Genomic DNA, 20,298 nt, shown 5'->3' on the forward strand with positions numbered 1-20,298 from the left:
GCAGGGCCCATCAGGGGGGTTGGGGCTCTGTACCTTGTCACGCACAGAGCAGGGCCCATCAGGGGGTTGGGGTGCTGCCCTCTATCACCCACAAAGCAGGGCGGATCAGGGGGTTGGGGCGCCGCCACTCTCACACTCAGGGCAGGGCTGATGGGGAGGTTATGGCTCTACCCCGTCACACACAGAGCAGGGCCCGTGGTGGGGGGAGCTCCCCCCTATCAGGCACAGAGCAGGGTGGATAGGGAGGTTGTGGCCCCGCCCCCTGTCACACACAGAGCCGCAGGGCGATCAGGGGGTTTGGGCGCTGCCCCCTGTCATGCTGATTCCAGTGCCGGGAGGCCTCACGGCTCCGCTGATCCCGGTTCTGGGAGGCATATTACCCTTTTACTATATAGGGTAGAGGCCTGGTGCACGGGTGGGGCCGGCTGGTTTGCCCTGAAGGGTGTTCTGGATCAGGGTGCGGGTCCCCACTGGGGTGCCTGGCCAGTCTGGGTGAGGGGCTGAGGGCTGTTTTCAGGCTGGGGGTGACTGAACTCCCAAACGCTCCTTTTTTCCTTTTTTTTTTTTTTTTTTTTTTTTTTTAATTCTGGGCCAGCTTTAGCTTGAGGCTTGGCTCCAGCTCTTAGGCCTCTGGCTGAAAGTAGGTTTCTGGCCTTTGCTTACAATGTTGCAAATCTGCTGGCTGAAGTTGGGCGTATTTGTTACAGAGTTTCTTAAACTGCCAGCTCAGAGGCAGCGGCAGGCGGGGAACGTTGGTTTCCTCCGTCACTGAGGCAACCAAGCCTCATGTTTGTTTCAAGCTGCCTGGCTGCCGGCCGCCATCTTGGCTGACAGTTAATTTGCATAACTCGCTGATTAGCCAATGAAAAGGGTATCGGTCGTACGCCAATTACCATGTTTCTCTTTTATTAGATAGGATCATGCTATTTAAGTTAGATATAACAGAATAGTGTACACATATATTTTAAATGTTAAATATTTAGACACACACAAAAAAGAATAAGAATGTGGTTTCTTCCGCATGGTTAAAATGACTACATACGTAGATGGCACATTTATAATGCAGGTGCTTCATTTGGTCAAAGCTAGCTGCTTCTATAAATAGTGGCGGAGCATCCTAGCCATGCAATTTTAAATTTGAATGTTTCAAACCAAGGGGAAGTTTCATCAAAATATGTGTCCATTATTTAACCATTGATTCATTTCACAATACTGACACCTAACTGCACTTTTTTCTTTTACCCCTGCAGAACTATTTGCTTGTTTGGGTAACTTTTGACTCCCCATACACACACACACACACACACACACACACACACACACACACACACACCCCGCATTTCTATATGCATTGCTTCATTGTCAATGTCTTTGAGTGCTTCTGGGCTGACTGATGTAAGATGTTATTTTGAACATGCCAGAGCATCTACACGGCTGCAGCCTTTTCTTTTCAGCCTGCATTCCTTGATAAGTGGCAAAGCTTCCCACTTATCAGTCACTCAAAGTGACTGTAGCTGTCAGTTGTGTACAAAGCGCAATCCGTTTGGAAGCGGAGACACCAGCATTTTTCTTCTCAGCTTGAAGCAAACACGTTTTGACTGCTCGTCATTCAATTTTAAAGCATCCTCAATTAGGGGCGGATGAAGATATCAAGAAAACACATCCTGAACACCTCCAGACCAGGCAACAGAAAAAAAATGTATTGTTATCTCTTGATTTACCTACGGCAGCACCATCCCTCCTCTTACTCTGACTGCATGAACGGGCACTCATGACAACACACCCTCTATCATGAAAAGATTGCAATAATGTATTATACTAACACCCTGTGGAAACGCTCTCTGAGCCTGTTTATGTTCCCTTTGCTCTCTCCCTAACGAACCGCCCCACAGAAATTCAGATCATTTATTTTTATTTTTTTTTATTTTCACCCGAGGATATTTTTCCATTGATTTTAGAGAGCATGTAAGAGAGAGGGAAAGACAGAGAGAAACACTGATGTGAGAGAAACACATCCATTTGTTGCCTCCTACATGCACCCCAACCAGGGCCTGGTCCCAGGAGGAGCCTGCAACCTAGGTTCCTGCTCTTGACTGGAATCGAACCTGGGACCGTTCGGTATGCAGGCCGATGCTTTATCCATTGAGCCAAACCAGCTAGGGCTCAAATAATTTACATTTAAAATTAAAACAAAAGAATATTTTCCACTTACTGTATTTATCAGTGAACAACTTTCTATTCAATGTAAACATAATATCCAATTGAATAATGACAAGAAAGAGGAGAAAAGTTAGCCAGAGAAAGGAACTATGGGAGAGAGAAAATAAAGGGTAAAGGAAAGGACTAGACTAGGCTATGTCAGATGGTCGAGCAGCAGCCACAGATACAGGTATTGGCAAAGTGGCGGAAAGGAATATTGAGGCAGGAGTAAAAATGTATTCAGAATTAGATGGTAGTATGGGAGAAGAAAAAAATTTAAACACATACCTGGGTAATAAACAGAAAAATATAAAGTGAATATAATGATTTAAAAATATAGAAACTTGAGTTTATGTATGCATATATATTAATACAAATCTTTAAACAGATGATAATAAAATTAGCTTATTATTTTACCTTTTAGTTAAATATGTATATGCTATGAAAATTAATTAGTTCATCTCTTCTAATTTCCTTAAGTATAACAAGATTGCCAACATAAAAATAATTATTTTTAAAGATATGTATCTTTTATAAATATGACATCCATTCTTTTGCATTTGTAGGTGAAGATTTGGTTATGTACATTTGCTTATGTGAAACACGTTTCCTCCATTTATAAATATTAATTTCTCTCACTTATAAAAGAGCACTCTTTTACCTGGATTATTGTAGAAAGAAAATGAAATTACTTTAAAAAAATCCTGCCAAACTGAGGATCTTATCAACTCAGTTTGATAAGATCACTTACTCTTATTTTATTGGAATTATCTGAATTAAGTCGCCTATTGCTGCAGGAGGCACCTTCTTAGTTTATATAGTACTCAACTCTCCGGATCTCAGAAACACACACACACACACACACACACACACACACACACACACACACACACTCCTTACTTCCACTGACTATTAAATGGAGATAATGCCATAACTTATCTGAATTCTTGTGATAATTATATGAAATTACCTCCACAGATGAACAAAAACAGATCCAGAGACAGAGAAGCCTCAATCAGACCGTCAAACCTCAGAGGGAAGGTAGGGGAGTGTGGGGGTAAGGGGGAGAGATCAACCAAAGGACTTATATGCTAGCATATAGGCCTAACCAATGGACACAGACAACAGGGGGGTGAGGGCATGAGTGGGGGGACGGGGGGTAATGTGGTGATAAGGACACATATGTAATAACTTAATCAATAAAATAAAAAAGAGAAGCAATGGGATACTCCTTTTCATTGGTACGGTGCAAAGAACAAAATAATTTCACAAATCATATTCAGTACAGGAAATGTTGGTTATCTATTTTAATGCCCCCCCTAAACATCTCTTTGAATCCCTGGAGAAAATTATTGATTTGCTTGTTGTTATGTACACTACAGAGTAGGTAATGTGATCTCACTTTAATCATTCATACATTCAATAAATATTGTAAAGTTCTTATTATATGCCAGGAAGTATTATAAGTACTTTCAGTTTAGTAGTAATCACGACAGATAAAATATTTGACCCCACAGAACTTATGGGCACATATGTGTTGTGGTAGTGGTAGGGGTACAGCAAAAACCAAATAAATATAAATAGGAAATTAGTGCTGTGAAGAAAAGTAAGGGACTTTTATTTACTGCCAAACTGTCAATTAAGTAGGAGTTTAAAAATATATGCATGTATATATATTGAACATTTTTATTCCAGACACTTTATATCCTATGCACCCCCTGCCCCTCCTTTTCTTTTAGGAACATCCTCAATGTGGTTCTGGAGCAAAGCAAGGAGAGAACCCAAGGTGGAGAATGCTATTGGAAACAGTGATTCCAGCTCTGGCGGGCCATACATGGCCATCTGAGAATTTCAGCTGGACCAACAAGGCTAAACAAAAGCAGGAGGACAGAGTGCAAGGAAGCAGGTGTCAAGGAAAAGGGGATTCTGGGGACTTGATTTATTTCTGATAATTTATAGAAATCATAAGGCAAATAACATGAGGGGGAAAATAAAGGCATTTGGAAACCACAAAGCTACTCATGAAGGAAACAAGGAGTATCCTATTAAAACTATTCAGCAAACAATATATAGACATATTTTAATGTCGACACCATTTATTGATTTTCAAATTTTATTATTAAGCAATAGGTAAAGCAAACAGGTATGCATGTATACACATATACAGACACACACATATAAATTTAGAGTAAACATAGAGATAATGAAAGTTGGCAACTGGGAGTACGAGAGGAGAGGTGCCATCCTCATCTGACAAGGCAAGTTCAAGAGACACTATGGTATAGTTGATTGAACAAGAAAAGAGGTGTGAGCAAACTATTTAAAGTTTCAAAGTACTTATTGGAAGAACTTAAAAGATATATTTTGAGGCGAAAAAGGGGAATAGGAGGGAATGTCAGGATGGCAATATAGGAACTAAGTAAATTGTCCTCCTGTTTCCAAGTTAGCGATATTTAAAAATGATAAGTCAGCAATAGCACTGGAATCTATAATAATAAAATCATAATATGCTAATTAGACTGGACAACCTTTCCCATGAAACCCGGGTCCCAGGTGCCAGAGGGAAGTTGGTGCCAGCATCCAGGGGAAGGAAGGCCTACTCTTGCACTATTTTATGCATCAGGCCTCTAGTCTTATCTAATAAAAGAGAAACATGGTAATTAGCCGTACCTCCGCTACCCTTCCCATTGGCTAATCAGGGTGATATGCAAATTAACTGCCAGCCAAGATAGTGGCTGGTAGCCAAGCAGCTTGAAGCGAACATGAGGCTTGCTTGCTTCAGTGAAGGAGGACTCCAACGTTCCCCGCCTGCCGCTGCAGGCCTCTGAGCTTGCAGTTTGAAACATTGTTACAAATATAGAAGCTAAACAAAAACCCAGAAACCTGCTTTCAGCCAGCCGGGATCAGCGTGACAGGGGGCAGCGCCCAAACCCCCTGATCGCCCTGCGGCTCTGTGTGTTACAGGGGGCAGGGCCACAATCTCCCTATCCACCCTGCTCTGTTCGTGACACGGCAAGGCACCCCAACCCCCTGATCAGCCCTGCTCTGTGCCTGATAGGGGGGGTGCTCCCCAACCCCCTGATCGCTCTGCGGTTCTGTGTGTGACAGGGTGCAGCGCCCCAACCACCCCCCCCCCATGGGCCCTGCTCTGTGTGTGACGGGGTAGAGCCATAACCTCCCCATTGGCCCTGCCCTGAGTGTGACAGTGGCGGTGCCCCAACCCCCTGATCAGCCCTGCTCTTTGGGTGATAGAGGGCTGCACCCCAACGGCCCCCCAGGGCCCTGCTCTGTGTTTGACGGGGTGGAGCCATAACCTCCCCATCGGCCCTGCTCTGAGTGTGACAGGGTGCGGTGCCCCAACCCCCTGGTCCACCCTGCTCTGTTTGTGACAGGGGGCAGTGCCCCAACTCCCATATCGGCCCTACTCTGTGAGTGACATGGGGGAGCTCCTCAACCCCCTGATCGGCCCTGCTCTGTGCCTGACAGCGGGGAGCTCCCCAATCCCCTGATTGGCCCTGCTCTGTGTGTGACGTGGGGAGCTCCCCAACCCCCTGATCGACCCTGCTCTGTGGGTGATAGAGGGCAGCGCCCCAACCCCCTGATCCACCCTGCTCTGTGTGTGACAGGGGGCAGTGCCCCAACTCCCCTATCGGCCCTACTCTGTGAGTGACAGGGGGGAGCTCCTCAACCCCCTGATGGGCCCTGCTCTGTGCGTGACAGGGGGGACCTCGCCAACCCTCCGATGGGCCCTGCTCTGTGCGTGGCGGGGGGAGCTCCCCAACCCCCCTGAAGGGCCCTGCTCTGTGCGTGACAGGGGGGAGCTCCCCAACCCCCTGATTGACCCTGCTCTGAGAGTGACGGGGTATGGTGCCCCAACCCCCCTGATGGGCCCTGCTCTGTGCGTGACAGGGGGTGGCGCTGCAACCTCCCCATCGACCTTGCCTTGAGTGTGACAGGGGGCGGTGCCCCAAACCCCCAATCAGCCCTACCCTGAGCGTGACTAAGGGTGGCATCGCAACCTCCTGATCCGCCCTGCTCTGTGCATGAAAGGGGGCGGCGCCCCAACTCCCCAATCTGCCCTGCTCTGAGCCCGACCAGGGGCTGCACCTAGGGATTGGGCCTGCCCTCTGCCACCCAGGAGCAGGCCTAAGCCAGCAGGTCATTATCTCCTGAGGGGTCCCAGACTGCGAGAGGGCACAGGCCGGGCTGAGGGACCCCCCTCTCTTCGCCGAGTGCACAAATTTTTGTGCACTGGGCCTCTAGTTATATTATAAAACTGATAACTAGGAAGCTATTAAAAATCAAACTTTAAAGATTTTTTGTTTTGTTTTGTTAATCCTCCCCCGAGGACATTTTTCCATTAACTTTTAGAGAGAATGGAAGGGTAGGGGAGAGACACAGAGAGAGAAATATTGATTACTGATTGGTTGCCTCCCACATCCAAGGGAGGTAGGTCCCTTTACCAGAATAGAACCCATGATCTTTCAGTCTATGGGCCTATGCTCTATCCATTGAGCCAAACCAGCTTGGGCAAAACTTTTAAGATTTTAAAGTGGTTCCTTCTGAGTAAAAATATTGGGCCACATAGCAGCCTGGGCTCTAGACAGCTGCTTTCATTACTCCCTTGTACCATTTTAGCCATGTGGAATGTATTTTATCAATAAAAATTGACATATATGTGCATATCAATCTCTAACTCTGTCTACAGAGACACATTTGTATGCATAGAGAAATGACATGAATGATAGAAATTTTATCATTAGGTAATCATTAGGAAATGCATTTTTTGAAAAAAAGGATTTATAAGTAGTTCCCTCTGAGTAATACCAGGCAGGTGTAGTTATCATCACTGCTCTGTTAGAAGAGGTCACCTATTTTCTCAACTATCTTTCTGTTTCCAGAAAGTGCAAGAAAGAGAGGAATGTCATCTATAAAGTTACTTCTCTGTATCTCCATAGTTTCTCCCCTACTAATCTGTCTGAATGCCAAGAACTGCATTCTATCCAGTTGTGGTATATTTTGTTTCATATGGCAAATCATTAGTTGGACCTCAAGGAGTTAATTCATTTCCTTCTCAGGTGGAAATGCTTCCTTAATTGCATGGTGTTTATTCTTGGCATTTCCAGTCTCTTAAATAGACAGGGTTACTTTGCAATCTCTTTGTGCTCATATATGTGTGTGGGGTCTTGTTGAGGGCGGGGGGAAATGTTTCCAGCTTACCACACTCCGAGAAAGAAATCATAAACCAGCAGGTCAGTCAGGTACTATGCTTTCACTTTTAGTGTTATTATATTTTCAATACAATATTTCAATGGATTTCATCCTGCATAATAATTTACCAAGAATTACCAAAACTCTTAATGAGCTCAGAGAACTTTGGCTCCAATAAAATGAAACCTTTGTCACAAATTGGTTGAGCCTGTGACTGCAACTTAATCATTCAATTGTGCATAAGTCAAATTGTATTTTTACTTTGTAAGAGTAAGTGCCCAGTGAAAGAAAACTCATTTTAAAACTTCGGGCCATTAAGCCTTAAATGGTAGAATATCAGTGAAATAAAAATGAGCGAAGCCAAGACTCGAGAAACTTGGAATCCAGCCATTGTTCCACAAGTAACAACTTCTGTTGACATTGGGAAAATCTAACCTTACTTGGGTTCAGTTTATGAATGTCCAAAGGAGAGCGAGGTCTAAATAAAGGCTTTCTAAAAGTCCCTTGTAATTCTAAAATTATATGAATTTGGAACACTGAAGGTACAGTTTTCAGTAGCTACTGCCATGTAGATTATATTTTTTTCCTAGAAATTCTCCTCTTGCTGGTAGTAGTCATTAAATTGTGCATCCTCAGAAATACAAAGAGAACAAGCTTCTCCCCTAATGACTTAGGCAGAAATTTTTAGCAATGTGTGCTCACTATATGCCAGGCATGATCCAATTTAATTCTCAGATTAAGCAGTTGTGATTTGAGTATTGTAACTCCCATTATACAGATGGAAGTAATGAAACAGAGGGATTAAGCTGTTTCCCAAGATCACACAGCAGATGAGGTGTGAAGATGCAGACTGAATTCAGGTATGTTTAATTTCAAAATAAATGTGCTCTCATATACTTTTTTGTTAAATTGTTTATATCTATAAAAATTGAAATATATGTGCATGTGTTATGTCAACAAAATTGAAATATATATGTATATCAATCTCTCTTTATCTCTATCTACAGAGACATATTTATCTGCATAGAGAAATAACATGAATGAATGAAATTCTATCATTAGGTAATCATTAGGAGATGTAGTTAAAAAAAAAAGGATTTAAAAGTAGCTCCCTCTGAGTGAAAGGAATGTATTTAACTGAATGATTAAGTCATTGCTAAAATTGTATTTCATACAGTTAAATATAGTTCTATGCCACCTAAAGAACCAAGCTCTTTCCTACATACTGTGGAATATACACCAGCTAACTAACAATGTAAAGGAACGGAGATTTGTTCTTTGCTCTGCCTTTAGCTCCAGGCAGAACCAACAGCCCAAAACTATTATCAGACCTGAACATGCTTAATTTAGGAATCAGAAACAATGACACGGAGTTATTAAATATCAATTATTTATCCCCAAGAGAAAACAATGAACAACAGTAGGAAAAGTTTATCAGAAGGGGAAATGCAATAAATTTGTGGAATCTCTTATGAAAATTCTAACAGTGAAATTTCAGTATGGGAATCATGACAAATATTCATTTGACAAGAAGTACATCTTTAAATCTGCCCTGAGAAATATTGTAAATGGATTTCATAGTAAAACATGTTTGACTTGGCCTTATTAGGTGCTAATAAGAACCTTAAATTCCATTAAGTATTATTAAAAGAGTAAAAAATTTAAAACTAGGACATGCTTCCCCAGCCGAAAGCTGTAGAAACTCTGTCCCATACAAAGCTTCAAGATAAAAGAGAAACTGGGTCTCCAGGGACATTCACTTTGTTGCCATAATGGAAGTTCACAGAGGTCACATTCATTTACTTTAAAATTTTTTGGTAACAGTGAACCAGGTCAAGATGAACTATGGGTCTAAGATCATTATTGGAAACATAAACCACCTAACTATCAGTATTAGAAATAGGTTGATTTAATATAAAAGCTAGATTAGTCAGAAAATAAAATTACTAAAAATAGCCATGGGTCCTGGCTGGTTTAGATCGCTGGATAGAGTGTCGGCCTGAGAACTGAAGGGTCCCAGGTTCAATTCCGGTCAAGGGCATGTACCTTGGTTGCGGGCACATCCCCAGTAGGGGGTGTGCAGGAGGCAGCTGATCGGTGTTTCTCTCTCATCGATATTTCTAACTCTCTATCCCTCTCCCTTCCTCTCTGTAAAAAATCAATAAAATATATTTAAAAAAATAGCCATGGTAGGCAGAAGCAATACAGTAGAAACCTTACCCTCAAAGAAATCTAGAAAGATATTTTTCTCTGACACATTTATAAATTTGTACTAATATACTAATGTACATTAAAAGTTAGCTAGATAGGTAGTAAGTAGGAATGTAAAAAATGTTCTTTTTTTTAAGGACAATTAAAGGGAAACATTGCCCAATAGTAAAAAAAAAAAAAAAAAAAAAAAAAAAGAGAGAGAGAGAGAGAGAGAGAGAGAGAGAGAGACTGAAAGTTCTTGGTGTTCCTAAAATTAATAATCTCATAAAGAAATGATACAGTTCTAGAGTGCTAATAGAATGTTTCTGGCATTAGGATATGATTTTTTTTTTGTAGAATGAACTAGTTTATGATGTTACAAAAGATAACATAAATTCTTCTTTTAATACTGAGTTATGTATTAACCTGGAAGACAACTATAACTCTAAATTATCTATAAGGAAGTAAAGTAGATTGTGTTTTCAGTCCAATTAGAATAATGCAATTTTAAAACCAAGAATGGCTTTTAAAGGGAGAAAAATAGTTCATGAAGAACTGATCATAAGTTATTAATTAAAACTGCTTTTTAAAAATAATTCTTATGGTATTTTCTCTTCAAATAAGTAATTGAGTAAAACCTACCACCACTCTTTTCATTTGGAGTTGAAAAAAATAGAATTAACAGGCCCCGATAAATTTTAAATAACCTGGTCATTAGAATATGTGAATGTGTGTGCGTATAGGCACATACAAACTTGTTCATACATTGTAAAAATTAAATGACATGTACTTCAAATGAAATAAACATGTCTAAATTAACCTCTCCTTTAAAGAGATCTCAGTAAAAGAATGAGAAAAATGTTGGGGAATATCATTCTCCAGTCATTTAACATATCCATCGAGTGTGACAGGTTTTCCTGCTTTTTTACTCTTTATCAATCTAACACACAAGGCAGATTGTCTAACAAATTTAAGGTATTGTATGCCTTTATCAATATTTGGACCAAGTTAATATCTTATATATATCAATTGAAACCAAAATTTTAAGGGAAGCCTTATTTGTGGAATAGAAATGATGTCCACTATTCTATCAATAAAGGAATTAGAACGCATTGTTTTCTAAAGTCCAAAGCAACAATACAATAAAAAGTCAAAAAAAAAATGAAATCAAGATGAGTAATGTAAATTGGCATATTTATTTCTACAAGGTCTTAAAGCTCCATATTTAAGAAAGAAAAAAAGTAGATCAAATTCAAAATACATATGTATTTTCAGATATCAAAGAAAATCTAATCTATGATAAAACATTCTTATGTGATCATTTAACTACATATGCATCCACAAAACAATATTTTATAATACAATTTGTTATATATTTTATTTGCCTTCTATTATATAAGGCTTTAGTTTTGCTGTTCTTCCTACTTGTCCTGTGCTGATAAGGGAAATGTGGAAGTGGAAAGAAGAAAAGGAAGAGAAAACATTCTAAAGAAGAAATATGGTAAAGATTTATGTGAGAAAAACAGGATCTATTCTACCTTCTTAATCTTTTATTTCTACACATACCAGTATATCAGTGCCTCCCATAACTGTTGGAACAATCTCTCAACAGACAATGTTAAATATATTATGACTTTCATAATTATTAAGTGCTTGTAAGATTGCGCCAAATTAACAATTTATAAAATATGCTTTAGAACTATGCTTTTAGTTAATGAATATACTAGAAGCTGTGAAAATGAATTCCTTTCAGATTGTCAGTCTTGCTCAGTACTTATTTTCACCTGGAACATTCCCGACTTCCCAAACTCTTTTTTAAAATAATGACTTGATGGATGTTGACTCTGTCATTATCATTTATCTGTACGAAAACTAGGAAGAGGGTAAGTACACAGATACATCTCAACATCTCTCTTAATGCTTCCCCCAAATTACCATCCGTGTGACATTATTCCCTTTAGGGACTAATGGGTATGTTTGTTTGTTTTCACTCTGTGAACTGGTGGAAGCCACCAGCTTAACATTTTGATCAAATAGGAATTCTAAGCTTTTAAATTGCTCATACTTAGCAAAATTTCTATTAACTATCAGAAAACTTTGTCTCTGATCCTAGCTCTACTTGTAACTAGTTGTGTGATGTTGGGCAGGTTATTACACTTGGCTTGAATCCATCCATTTCAACATTTGGTCATTATAACAGAGCTTAAAATCCACATTATATATACAGTGTTCATCATTGTGAAATAATTCCAAAAAAAGGAATGGAAGATGATGATTACATTTAAGTGGTCAAACAAAGCTTACCCATATACATATTTAAATATGGGTTTAGATACAATTTTGCAATTCTGGTTAACAAAGGACTCTCTCAGTCTCATAAAAAAAAATGTAAAAATTTAGAACTATTGGTACCTTCATCAAACTATAGTGAAATCAAGTGATTTGCAATGGGCCACATCACTGATTATGGAATTGTGCCTTAGTTATATGGAGAACTTGCCATAACATTTTTGTTATAATAGGTTTTCAATAATTAAAAACATTTTAAATCTAGATAATCTGATACCATCAACTAAAACTATATTCAAAGTCATCACACTTAGACTAAACATGGAAATCTAATTAACAGTTTTAAACCTTTGAGCAACCACACTCCTGGTAGAACATATTCCATTAGAAATATACTTCTAATAATTACAGTTAAGGAAAGTGAAGACTTTGGTTGGATCATCTCATTGATATATCACTCTCACTGAGGCTGTGACCAGTTCATTGAAATCTCAGCGAGAACAAGAATGAGTAAACCCTGTGGTCTATATAATCCAGGGAAAAGACATTAAATGTACCTGACCCAATTAAATTCAATGGAATAAACTCTGTTGACAAAGAAGTCTAAACCTGATTAACAAACGAATGAAATAATTTTGACACATTTTCTTCCGTCATTTATGATATTCACTTTTAATAAAATATATTGGATTCTCAAGGTAAAACTTCAAGAGTATGATGAATGTTTCCCCAGATAATCTGACTGCAAATCTAATAGTTGCCTCCAGATGAATGAAGTTACACAGGGTTGAATTCATAGATCCATGACTCAAGTTCCTTTCCTAGCTAGTCACAGCGAGTATATATTGAACACTTACTATTTGTCTTGACACTACCCTAAAGCCATCCATCCATGACTTCATAAAATCCTCATAAACGCTCTATGAAATAAGTGCTTCTAGAAAAAGAATTTTCAGGAAAGGATACAAATTCTGTCCAAGTTCATGACACTAGTGAGTGGTAGAGACAAGACATCACTGGCAAGGTATTGTTTCCTTTTGTTACCAATACAACCGCTTTCTTTGTTCTTTATTGATGCTTCTTATCATTGTAAATTTCCACATAAGAAAAATATGGAGGTTATAGAGCCCACTGTCTATGCTAAAGGTAAGATTCTACTTGAACACCAAATCGTTATGTTCCCTAACTTCAACCTGTATCGCACATGGCTCTTGAATGTACCACAAAAGTTCTTACTGCCGTGACTAAATGAAAACCCACTCTACCTTTCTGCTTTGGTTTCCCTGCACCTCCGCCATTAAGAACACATTTACAGGCACATTTTAAATATGGAACAACAGAGAAAATGAAACATTTCTAACGTTAATTTCCCTTCAATATGGGATGAAAATTGTGGTCAGCTTGCTTGGACTGAAGCTCCCTGACACAGTAGGGCCCGTGACAGGGCCACCACTGTATGATTCCCCTGGCACTGGAGACAACACAGCATGAATTGGGCTGAAAGTAATTTTTACTCTAGATCATTTCAATCAGGTACATCTAAAAATGAGAAACAAATATATATTTTTTAATTGGAAGAATGTATGAAATTATGATTTCTGACCTGGATCTGTTGCTGAAGCAAATTGATTTTGTGTTGTTGCTGCAGAAGTTGCTGCTGTTGTCTGGCAATCTGTGGAGAAATAGCACATGGAAAAATTTAAAGTGTATTCATTATAGTCCTATGGGGAAATTACCAATGTTCTGTTTCTCAAAGTTTGATTTGACACTGATTACTAAGTTGATGCAAATGGAAATGCTTGTGCCTGTACAGTACCAGCGGTTCATCATTAAGTAGGATCAGTTAAGACATTCAGTCTTCGGGAACCATTATGGTTCTTTTGGCCTAAAAGGAATGATGCCCTAAAACACTACAATAGTGATCGAATCCAGTATGAAATGTTCATTTCAAAAATCCCACTTCCTGGCGATATCTTAAGAAGATACTATCTCTGACATTTTCAGCTGTTTTCTATGAGAGTATTGATTAAACAGGGGGTGGTTTGTGACCCAGGAATTCAGAGTAGCACAAACTATTGTAAGATGCTTTATTTCTTAGAGTTTTTATGTTTGTTGGTTGTTGTTTTTTGGTAAATACTGTCCTCATTTCTGCCTCTAAACTGCCATCTCCTTAACGTACTCCATTCTGATTCCTGCTCCCATTCGCAACTAAAATGATTCTTAATAAAGTCACCAGTCACTTCCAGTTTTTAAACTGTGAAGTGATTTTTAATCCTTACCTTTTGACCTTTCATCAGAATGCAACACTCAAGGCTTTTAGCGATTCCTGCACCTTCTCCCTTGACTTCTAGTACATCATGCTTCTAAGTACATTTTGCTTCTAAGTCCCAGTCTGTTCCTTCTCAGTCACCTTCAAAGGCTTTATCCGCTGTTGTGGTGCTATAGGCTTAATTTCAGATTCAATTCTTTTACCTCCATACCTACTCCCATATGTATGCCAAGTGCTTATAAATTTGTTTCTGCAGACTAGACCTCTGCTTCAAGCTTTAGACCCACTTATCCAATGACATTCCCAAAGGTACTTCAACAGGTTAAAAACTAAACTTAGGACTTAGCCCTCAGTGTGGTCATCTGAAAGGTAGTCATCTGAAATGCCAGCAACTAGCACCGTCATCCGTTATTTGCTCTGATAATATCCTCTTACTTAATATGTACTATGGTATAGGTCATGCATATTTTGCTCACCATTTTCAAAATGCCTGAATAGTTAATGCAGAATGCTTGATTGACTAGATGAGAAGAGAATTTTAAAATGCCTTATTGCATCATAAAGGGTAGGCTACCTTCTCATGAGAATGTAACATAACCCTCTCATAAGTAAGCACTGGTTCTTATCCTCGCCATTGCCATTTTCATTAAAAAATGTATTTCCTTAAATTTAGTATCAGAAGGCTAAACATTGAGGATAAAATACAAGCAGAGTCCTTTACTATGAATGAAAAGACCGGTATGAAGGGGATGGGTCTACATGGCTGCACAATGAACTTTCTATTTCCCTTATGGACATCAGTACAACTATGTTTATTGTAATGTTTTCTTTTATCTTAGGAATATAGTAAAAACATTTTTTTTCTGCAGAAAGGTAGAAAATGAGATAGTAGAAAAGGGAATCTCTCTTTCTCCTTAAGTCCATTTCTTTCCTCCCACACCCCAATATTTCAGTTGATATTAAGTATTTATCATGAAACTGACCACTTCATACCATTCCGTACTTCTTCCTGTTCCAAGCTGCTGTTCCCTCTTGCCTGGATTGTTGTGATAGCCTCCTGTTTGCTCTTTTTGCTTCTGTCCTTGCTCACCACAACCTATTATAAACCAGCATCTAGATTCTAGACTCTAGAGCAGTGATGGCGAACCTATGACACCTCTGACACGCGAACTCATTTCTTCGGTTGATTTTTCTTTGTTAAATGGCATTTAAGTATATAAAATAAATATCAAAAATATAAGTCTTTGTTTTACTATGGTTGCAAATATCAAAAAATTTCTCTATGTGACACGGCACAAGAGTTAAGTTAGGGTTTGTCAAAATGCTGACATGCCGAGCTCAAAAGGTTCGCCATCACTGCTCTAGAGAGATCCTTTGACAAGGTAAATTGTCATGTTATTCATCATTTCAAAACACTCTGTCTCAGAGGAAAGGCCATGTCATGCCTGCAAGCCCAATATAATCTGGCCTCCTTTCTCTCTGATTTCATGTTCTCCTTCTCTTCCTTTGTCACTCCACTCTTGCCACACTTCTCTCCTGTCTCTTGAACACACCAAGGATGTTCCCACTTCCGAAGGCTACTCCAGTCTCTGAGCCTCTGCATTTGCTTTCCCCTCCATCTGAAACTCTCTTTTCCTAGATAACTGGTTTATTCACTCCCTCATCCCCTGTAATTCCTTACTCAAATATGACCCTGTCAATCAATAGGTCTTCCCTGATGACTCCCTTTAGAAGAGCCCCTCTACCCAGCACTTTCATCCCTAACTCTCTGCTTTACTTTTTTCACCATAATCCTTATCAACATATACTATAATTTACATTTTAATTTTTTGTCTATCTCTTACCAATTAGAATTCAATACATGAGGGATTTTTGTCTGTTTTGTTCCTTGCCGGATCCCAGTAACTATAACAGAAGCTGAGATCAACGTGGTACCCAATAGATATTTGTTGAATGGATGAACGTGGAATGGAGCTCACGGTCTGGTGGAAAGGCTGATCAGCCAACAAGATCATTAGCATCTTTAAGGGCTGTCAGAGGAAGATTAGAGTGTGCAGAGGCCTGTGCTGTGCTAAGTAGGGAGTGTTAAGAGGAGAGTCAGAAAAGAAACCCTCAAGAGAAGATGAACTTAACCTGTATCTTAAGGAATAAATACTAAATGTCATTCAGAGATATCCCTGTGACCTGATGAAATGAGCAGGGACCACAACAGAGCTGACTATGCATGTCAGAAACACATGGTAGAGAGGACCTGGGAAAGCAGATGGGCTCTGGAAAGCTGACCTGCGGCCCTCAGGAGGGATCTTCTCACAGGTTGTGTAGGCATCACTGCCTGGCATCTCTCCAGTATAGGGAAGACGTTCTAGAAAAACTTAAGGATTTCTAAAGTTCAAAGGAGAATGTCAGAGAAAGTAAAAAATTCTAGAACCTAGTGATGATATTTGGGGATGGCCAGAATGTGAAAGAGAAAGAAAGGAACCTTGCTCTCCATTAGTGATTGTTCAAAGTTTTAGGGACCCTCAAACCCACCAAGGTGGGGATTCTTTACAAAGAAATAACCCCATCTGAGCTACAGTTTCAGATGCGCCCAGAATTTTCTAGAATTCAGATGTCTGGAGGTATTGAAAGTTAAAAACATACATGATAAGACTAGTGTTTTTCTAGACTGTCACAAGCTAGCATTCTGACCTGTTTTTTTTTTTTGTTTGTTTGTTTGTTTTTGTTTTTTATAGGAAGGTAAAGAAAGAGAGATATGGGCCATGGCCAATAACAGGTCAAATATATATTGAAAGAAAATGATGAAGCATTTCATTGAAAATAAAAATATTTTTCAAGCAGATATGAACCACCAAGTAGAGATAATAAATTGAAAATAGGGGATCTCTTCAAATATATTCTGAATATTTCTTTACCCCTTTCAACTATGCTAGTTTACAATTTGAGAGCAGTTTGGAATGTTTGGCAGTATTGAATACCTCTGCCTAAACAATAAATCTCCTCCAGTGTGGATAGTGAGTGGACTGAGCACAAAACATGGGACGTTAGCCCTCTAAACAATGCACCATCTCTATATGGACAATTACCTTATGTATGCCCTCTATCTCCCCTTATTTCTAGCAATTTTCTTTTAAGTAATAGTTCTTATGTTTTGTTACCAGTTTCTCACTACTTGTCAGTTCTTCTACATGTCATTTCTGACTGTCTGATTTCTGCTACAAAGCTCCATAGAAGCCATACTATTAAAGCCAACAAGAATCTAAATGAAAAATATAATTGATTCCTGGTTCTGAATTTGTTCATTTTCCTCTCTCTAGCAGCTGTATACCAGTATCTCCAAGGATCTACCATTAGTTCATGTCCATTTTCTCATGATTTCACCCCTTCTCTAAGTCAAGGCCTATAAACCTGCTATTTCTCTGTATGGAACACTCTGGGCTCAAGATATTAATATGGCTGTGTCTTGTGTGTAATTTCAATCTGAGCCTAAATGCTTGACCCAATCACCCTAGCTAAGCAATACTGCCTTGACATACAAGTAACTATTTATGGAATTATTCTTTTTATATTTCTTCAAATAACTAATCACTACTTGAGATTATTTTGTTAATGTCTCTTTTTCTTTGTTAATTGCCTCTTTCCACTAGAATTTAGGGGCTTTGTCTTTCTGGTTAATTGAGGTAGCTTCAGCAGTTAGTTAGCAGAGTGCTGGGCACATAAGAAGCACTTGTTTGAAAATAAATAAAACTTTTTTATTCTAGTGTTTTGAACTACCATGTCTATGTAGATAATCTAAGACATTTAAGTCAGACCTCTCTTGATTGGTATTTCTATCTGTCTCTCACTTACCTCTAGAGCAGTGGTTCTCAAGCTTCTGGCCCTTGAAATACAGTTCCTCATGTTGTGACTCAACCATAAAATTATTTTCGTTGCTACTTCATAACTGTAATTTTGCTACTGATATGAATTGTAATGTAAATATCTGATATGCAGGATGGTCTTAGGTGACGCCTGTGAAAGGGTCATTCGACCTTCAAAGGGGTCACGACCCACAGGTTGAGAACCGCTGCTCTAGAGGGACAACCTGACAGCAGCTCTAATTCAACATCATACAGCCAGTTGCTGTTCCAAAGTAGCCCTCTCCCTGACTTTCCCTATTATTCAAGCTCAACACTTTTCTTCTGCCTTTTGCCCACTCAAAAAATTCAACTAACCGTAACTCTTCCACCTGTTTATTGCTTTCTTCTTTTTTTCCATGGTCAACACCCTATCTAGTTCAGATTCTCGCTCCTTCTTATTATCTAAAATTCCTGCCCCATAATTGAAAATTTACTTTATTTGGTGAACCCTACCTATTCTTCAAAGTTCCAGAATAAACACCTGTTTAGTGAAATCTTTCATGTTCCTGACTGGAAATGTTCTCTTGACTCTCCATGGTTTTTGGTACTTCTCTCATGACCTATCAGCACCTTGATTATAATTACTTCCATGCTACTCACCACTAAAGTAGTGGATAACTTTCTTCAGATCAGAGTTTGCTTCGTCATTTGCCTTTTTACTTATTATGTGGCAAACGGGGAGAGAGGCTTTAAATGATCTTTGTATGCTTAGGAGAATGACATAAATAGCAGGCAAAACAAAGCCTGAGGGAACTGTGTCTCTACTTCTTACTCACCTGTTCTTGCTGCTGCTTGGCCAGCTCCATTTGCTGGCGTTGTTTCTCAATCTGAGATGCAGCCAGTTTCTTCTGCTCGTCATGGGCAGCCAACAACTGCTCTCGCAGACTGGTCAGCTGATTGATCATACCCATAAGCTGCCTCTCCTTCTCAGCTAGGCTTTCGGGAGTTCCTGAATATATCACAGCAATAAAACATAGAAGAAAGGAAAAATGATAAGAGAGAATTTTTCAATGACAATGATCCTATTGCATTGAGAACTATTCCAAATATAAGGTTCTGCACACAAATCAACAAATATCTTTTAGATTTTAACTCAATAGTAAAAAGTCATCACAGAATATCAGAATGAATAAATATTTTGATTTTTTATATAACAAGTAATAATCTATAGCTTTTTCCTTTTATTTTACAAGTAAACTATAGGCTGACTAGCTACTATTTTTAATGTTCTAAGTTGGAGACTGATGGAAATGAGAAGTATAAAGTAAAACGAGGTCTAAAGCACAGTGCATGGACCTAAGTAGCTTTTAAATCAAATTAAAGAGGCAATACAAAGACATGAAAATTTAATAACCATAATTATTTTATTGATTTCAGAGAGAGGAGGGGAGGGAGAGGGTGGGATAGAAACATCAATGTTGAAAGAGAATCATTGATCCGCTGCCTCCTGCACACCCCCTACTGAGGTTCAAGCCTCCAACCCAGGCATGTGCCCAAACTGGGAATTGAACCATGACCACCTGGTTCATGGGTCAAGGCTTACCCACTGAGCAACACAGGCTGGGCAATAACCATAATTATTAAGAATTCAAGGTATTATTATCAATGATATGATTCCTTAAGAATCTTGAGGAATCAGAACTAAGGAATCATACATTACAAGGGGGAAAAATAGCCAATCAAGTCTTAGACTCTTTTCTCATATGCTACTTAGACTTCCTTTAAAATAGCTACCACAGGAAATACTCAAGTTTGAGAATGTTAATTTAGTCTATCATGAAATAATATAATGTGGTTGGAAAATGAATAGACCATATTATGGGCAGCCAATATTACAGTTAAATCCAAGATTTGGAGAAGTCACAACAGTTATAATATCTAATAAAAGAGAAACATGGTAATTGGCGTACGACCGCTACCCTTCCCATTGGCTAATCAGGGCAATATGCAAATTAACTGCCAGCCAAGATGGCGGCCGGCAGCCAGGCAGCTTGAAACTAACATGAGGCTTGATTGCTTCAGTGATGGAGGACTCCAACGTTCCCCAACTGCCGCTGCAGGCCTCTGAGCTGCAAGCAACTATGTAACAAACATAGAAGCTAAACAAAACCCCTGATACCTGTCGGGCTTCAGCCAGTAGGATCGCAATATTGTAAGCAAAGGCCAGAAACCTACTTTCAGCAGCAGAGGTCTAAGAGCTGGAGCCAAGCCTCAAAGCTAAAACTGGCCCAGAATAAAAAAAGA

General features: G+C 39.3%; 1 protein-coding gene across 5 annotated transcripts in view; it reads right to left on the reverse strand.

Moving 5' to 3' along the window:
• The window catches only part of SOX5 (SRY-box transcription factor 5), a 980,574-nt gene that overhangs the window by 195,964 nt on the left and 764,312 nt on the right, over positions 1-20,298 (reverse strand). For all 5 annotated transcript variants that reach the window (XM_059682385.1, XM_059682383.1, XM_059682384.1 and 2 more), the window contains 2 exons: positions 18,831-19,003; positions 13,493-13,561 (listed from right to left, as the gene is read on the reverse strand). In XM_059682385.1, coding sequence (XP_059538368.1) covers positions 13,493-13,561; positions 18,831-19,003 — 242 coding nt within the window. The remainder of the gene's footprint in view (positions 1-13,492; positions 13,562-18,830; positions 19,004-20,298) is intronic.

Source organism: Myotis daubentonii, chromosome 2 (genome assembly GCF_963259705.1).
Source record: "Myotis daubentonii chromosome 2, mMyoDau2.1, whole genome shotgun sequence".
NCBI classification, from domain to species: Eukaryota; Metazoa; Chordata; class Mammalia; order Chiroptera; family Vespertilionidae; genus Myotis; species Myotis daubentonii.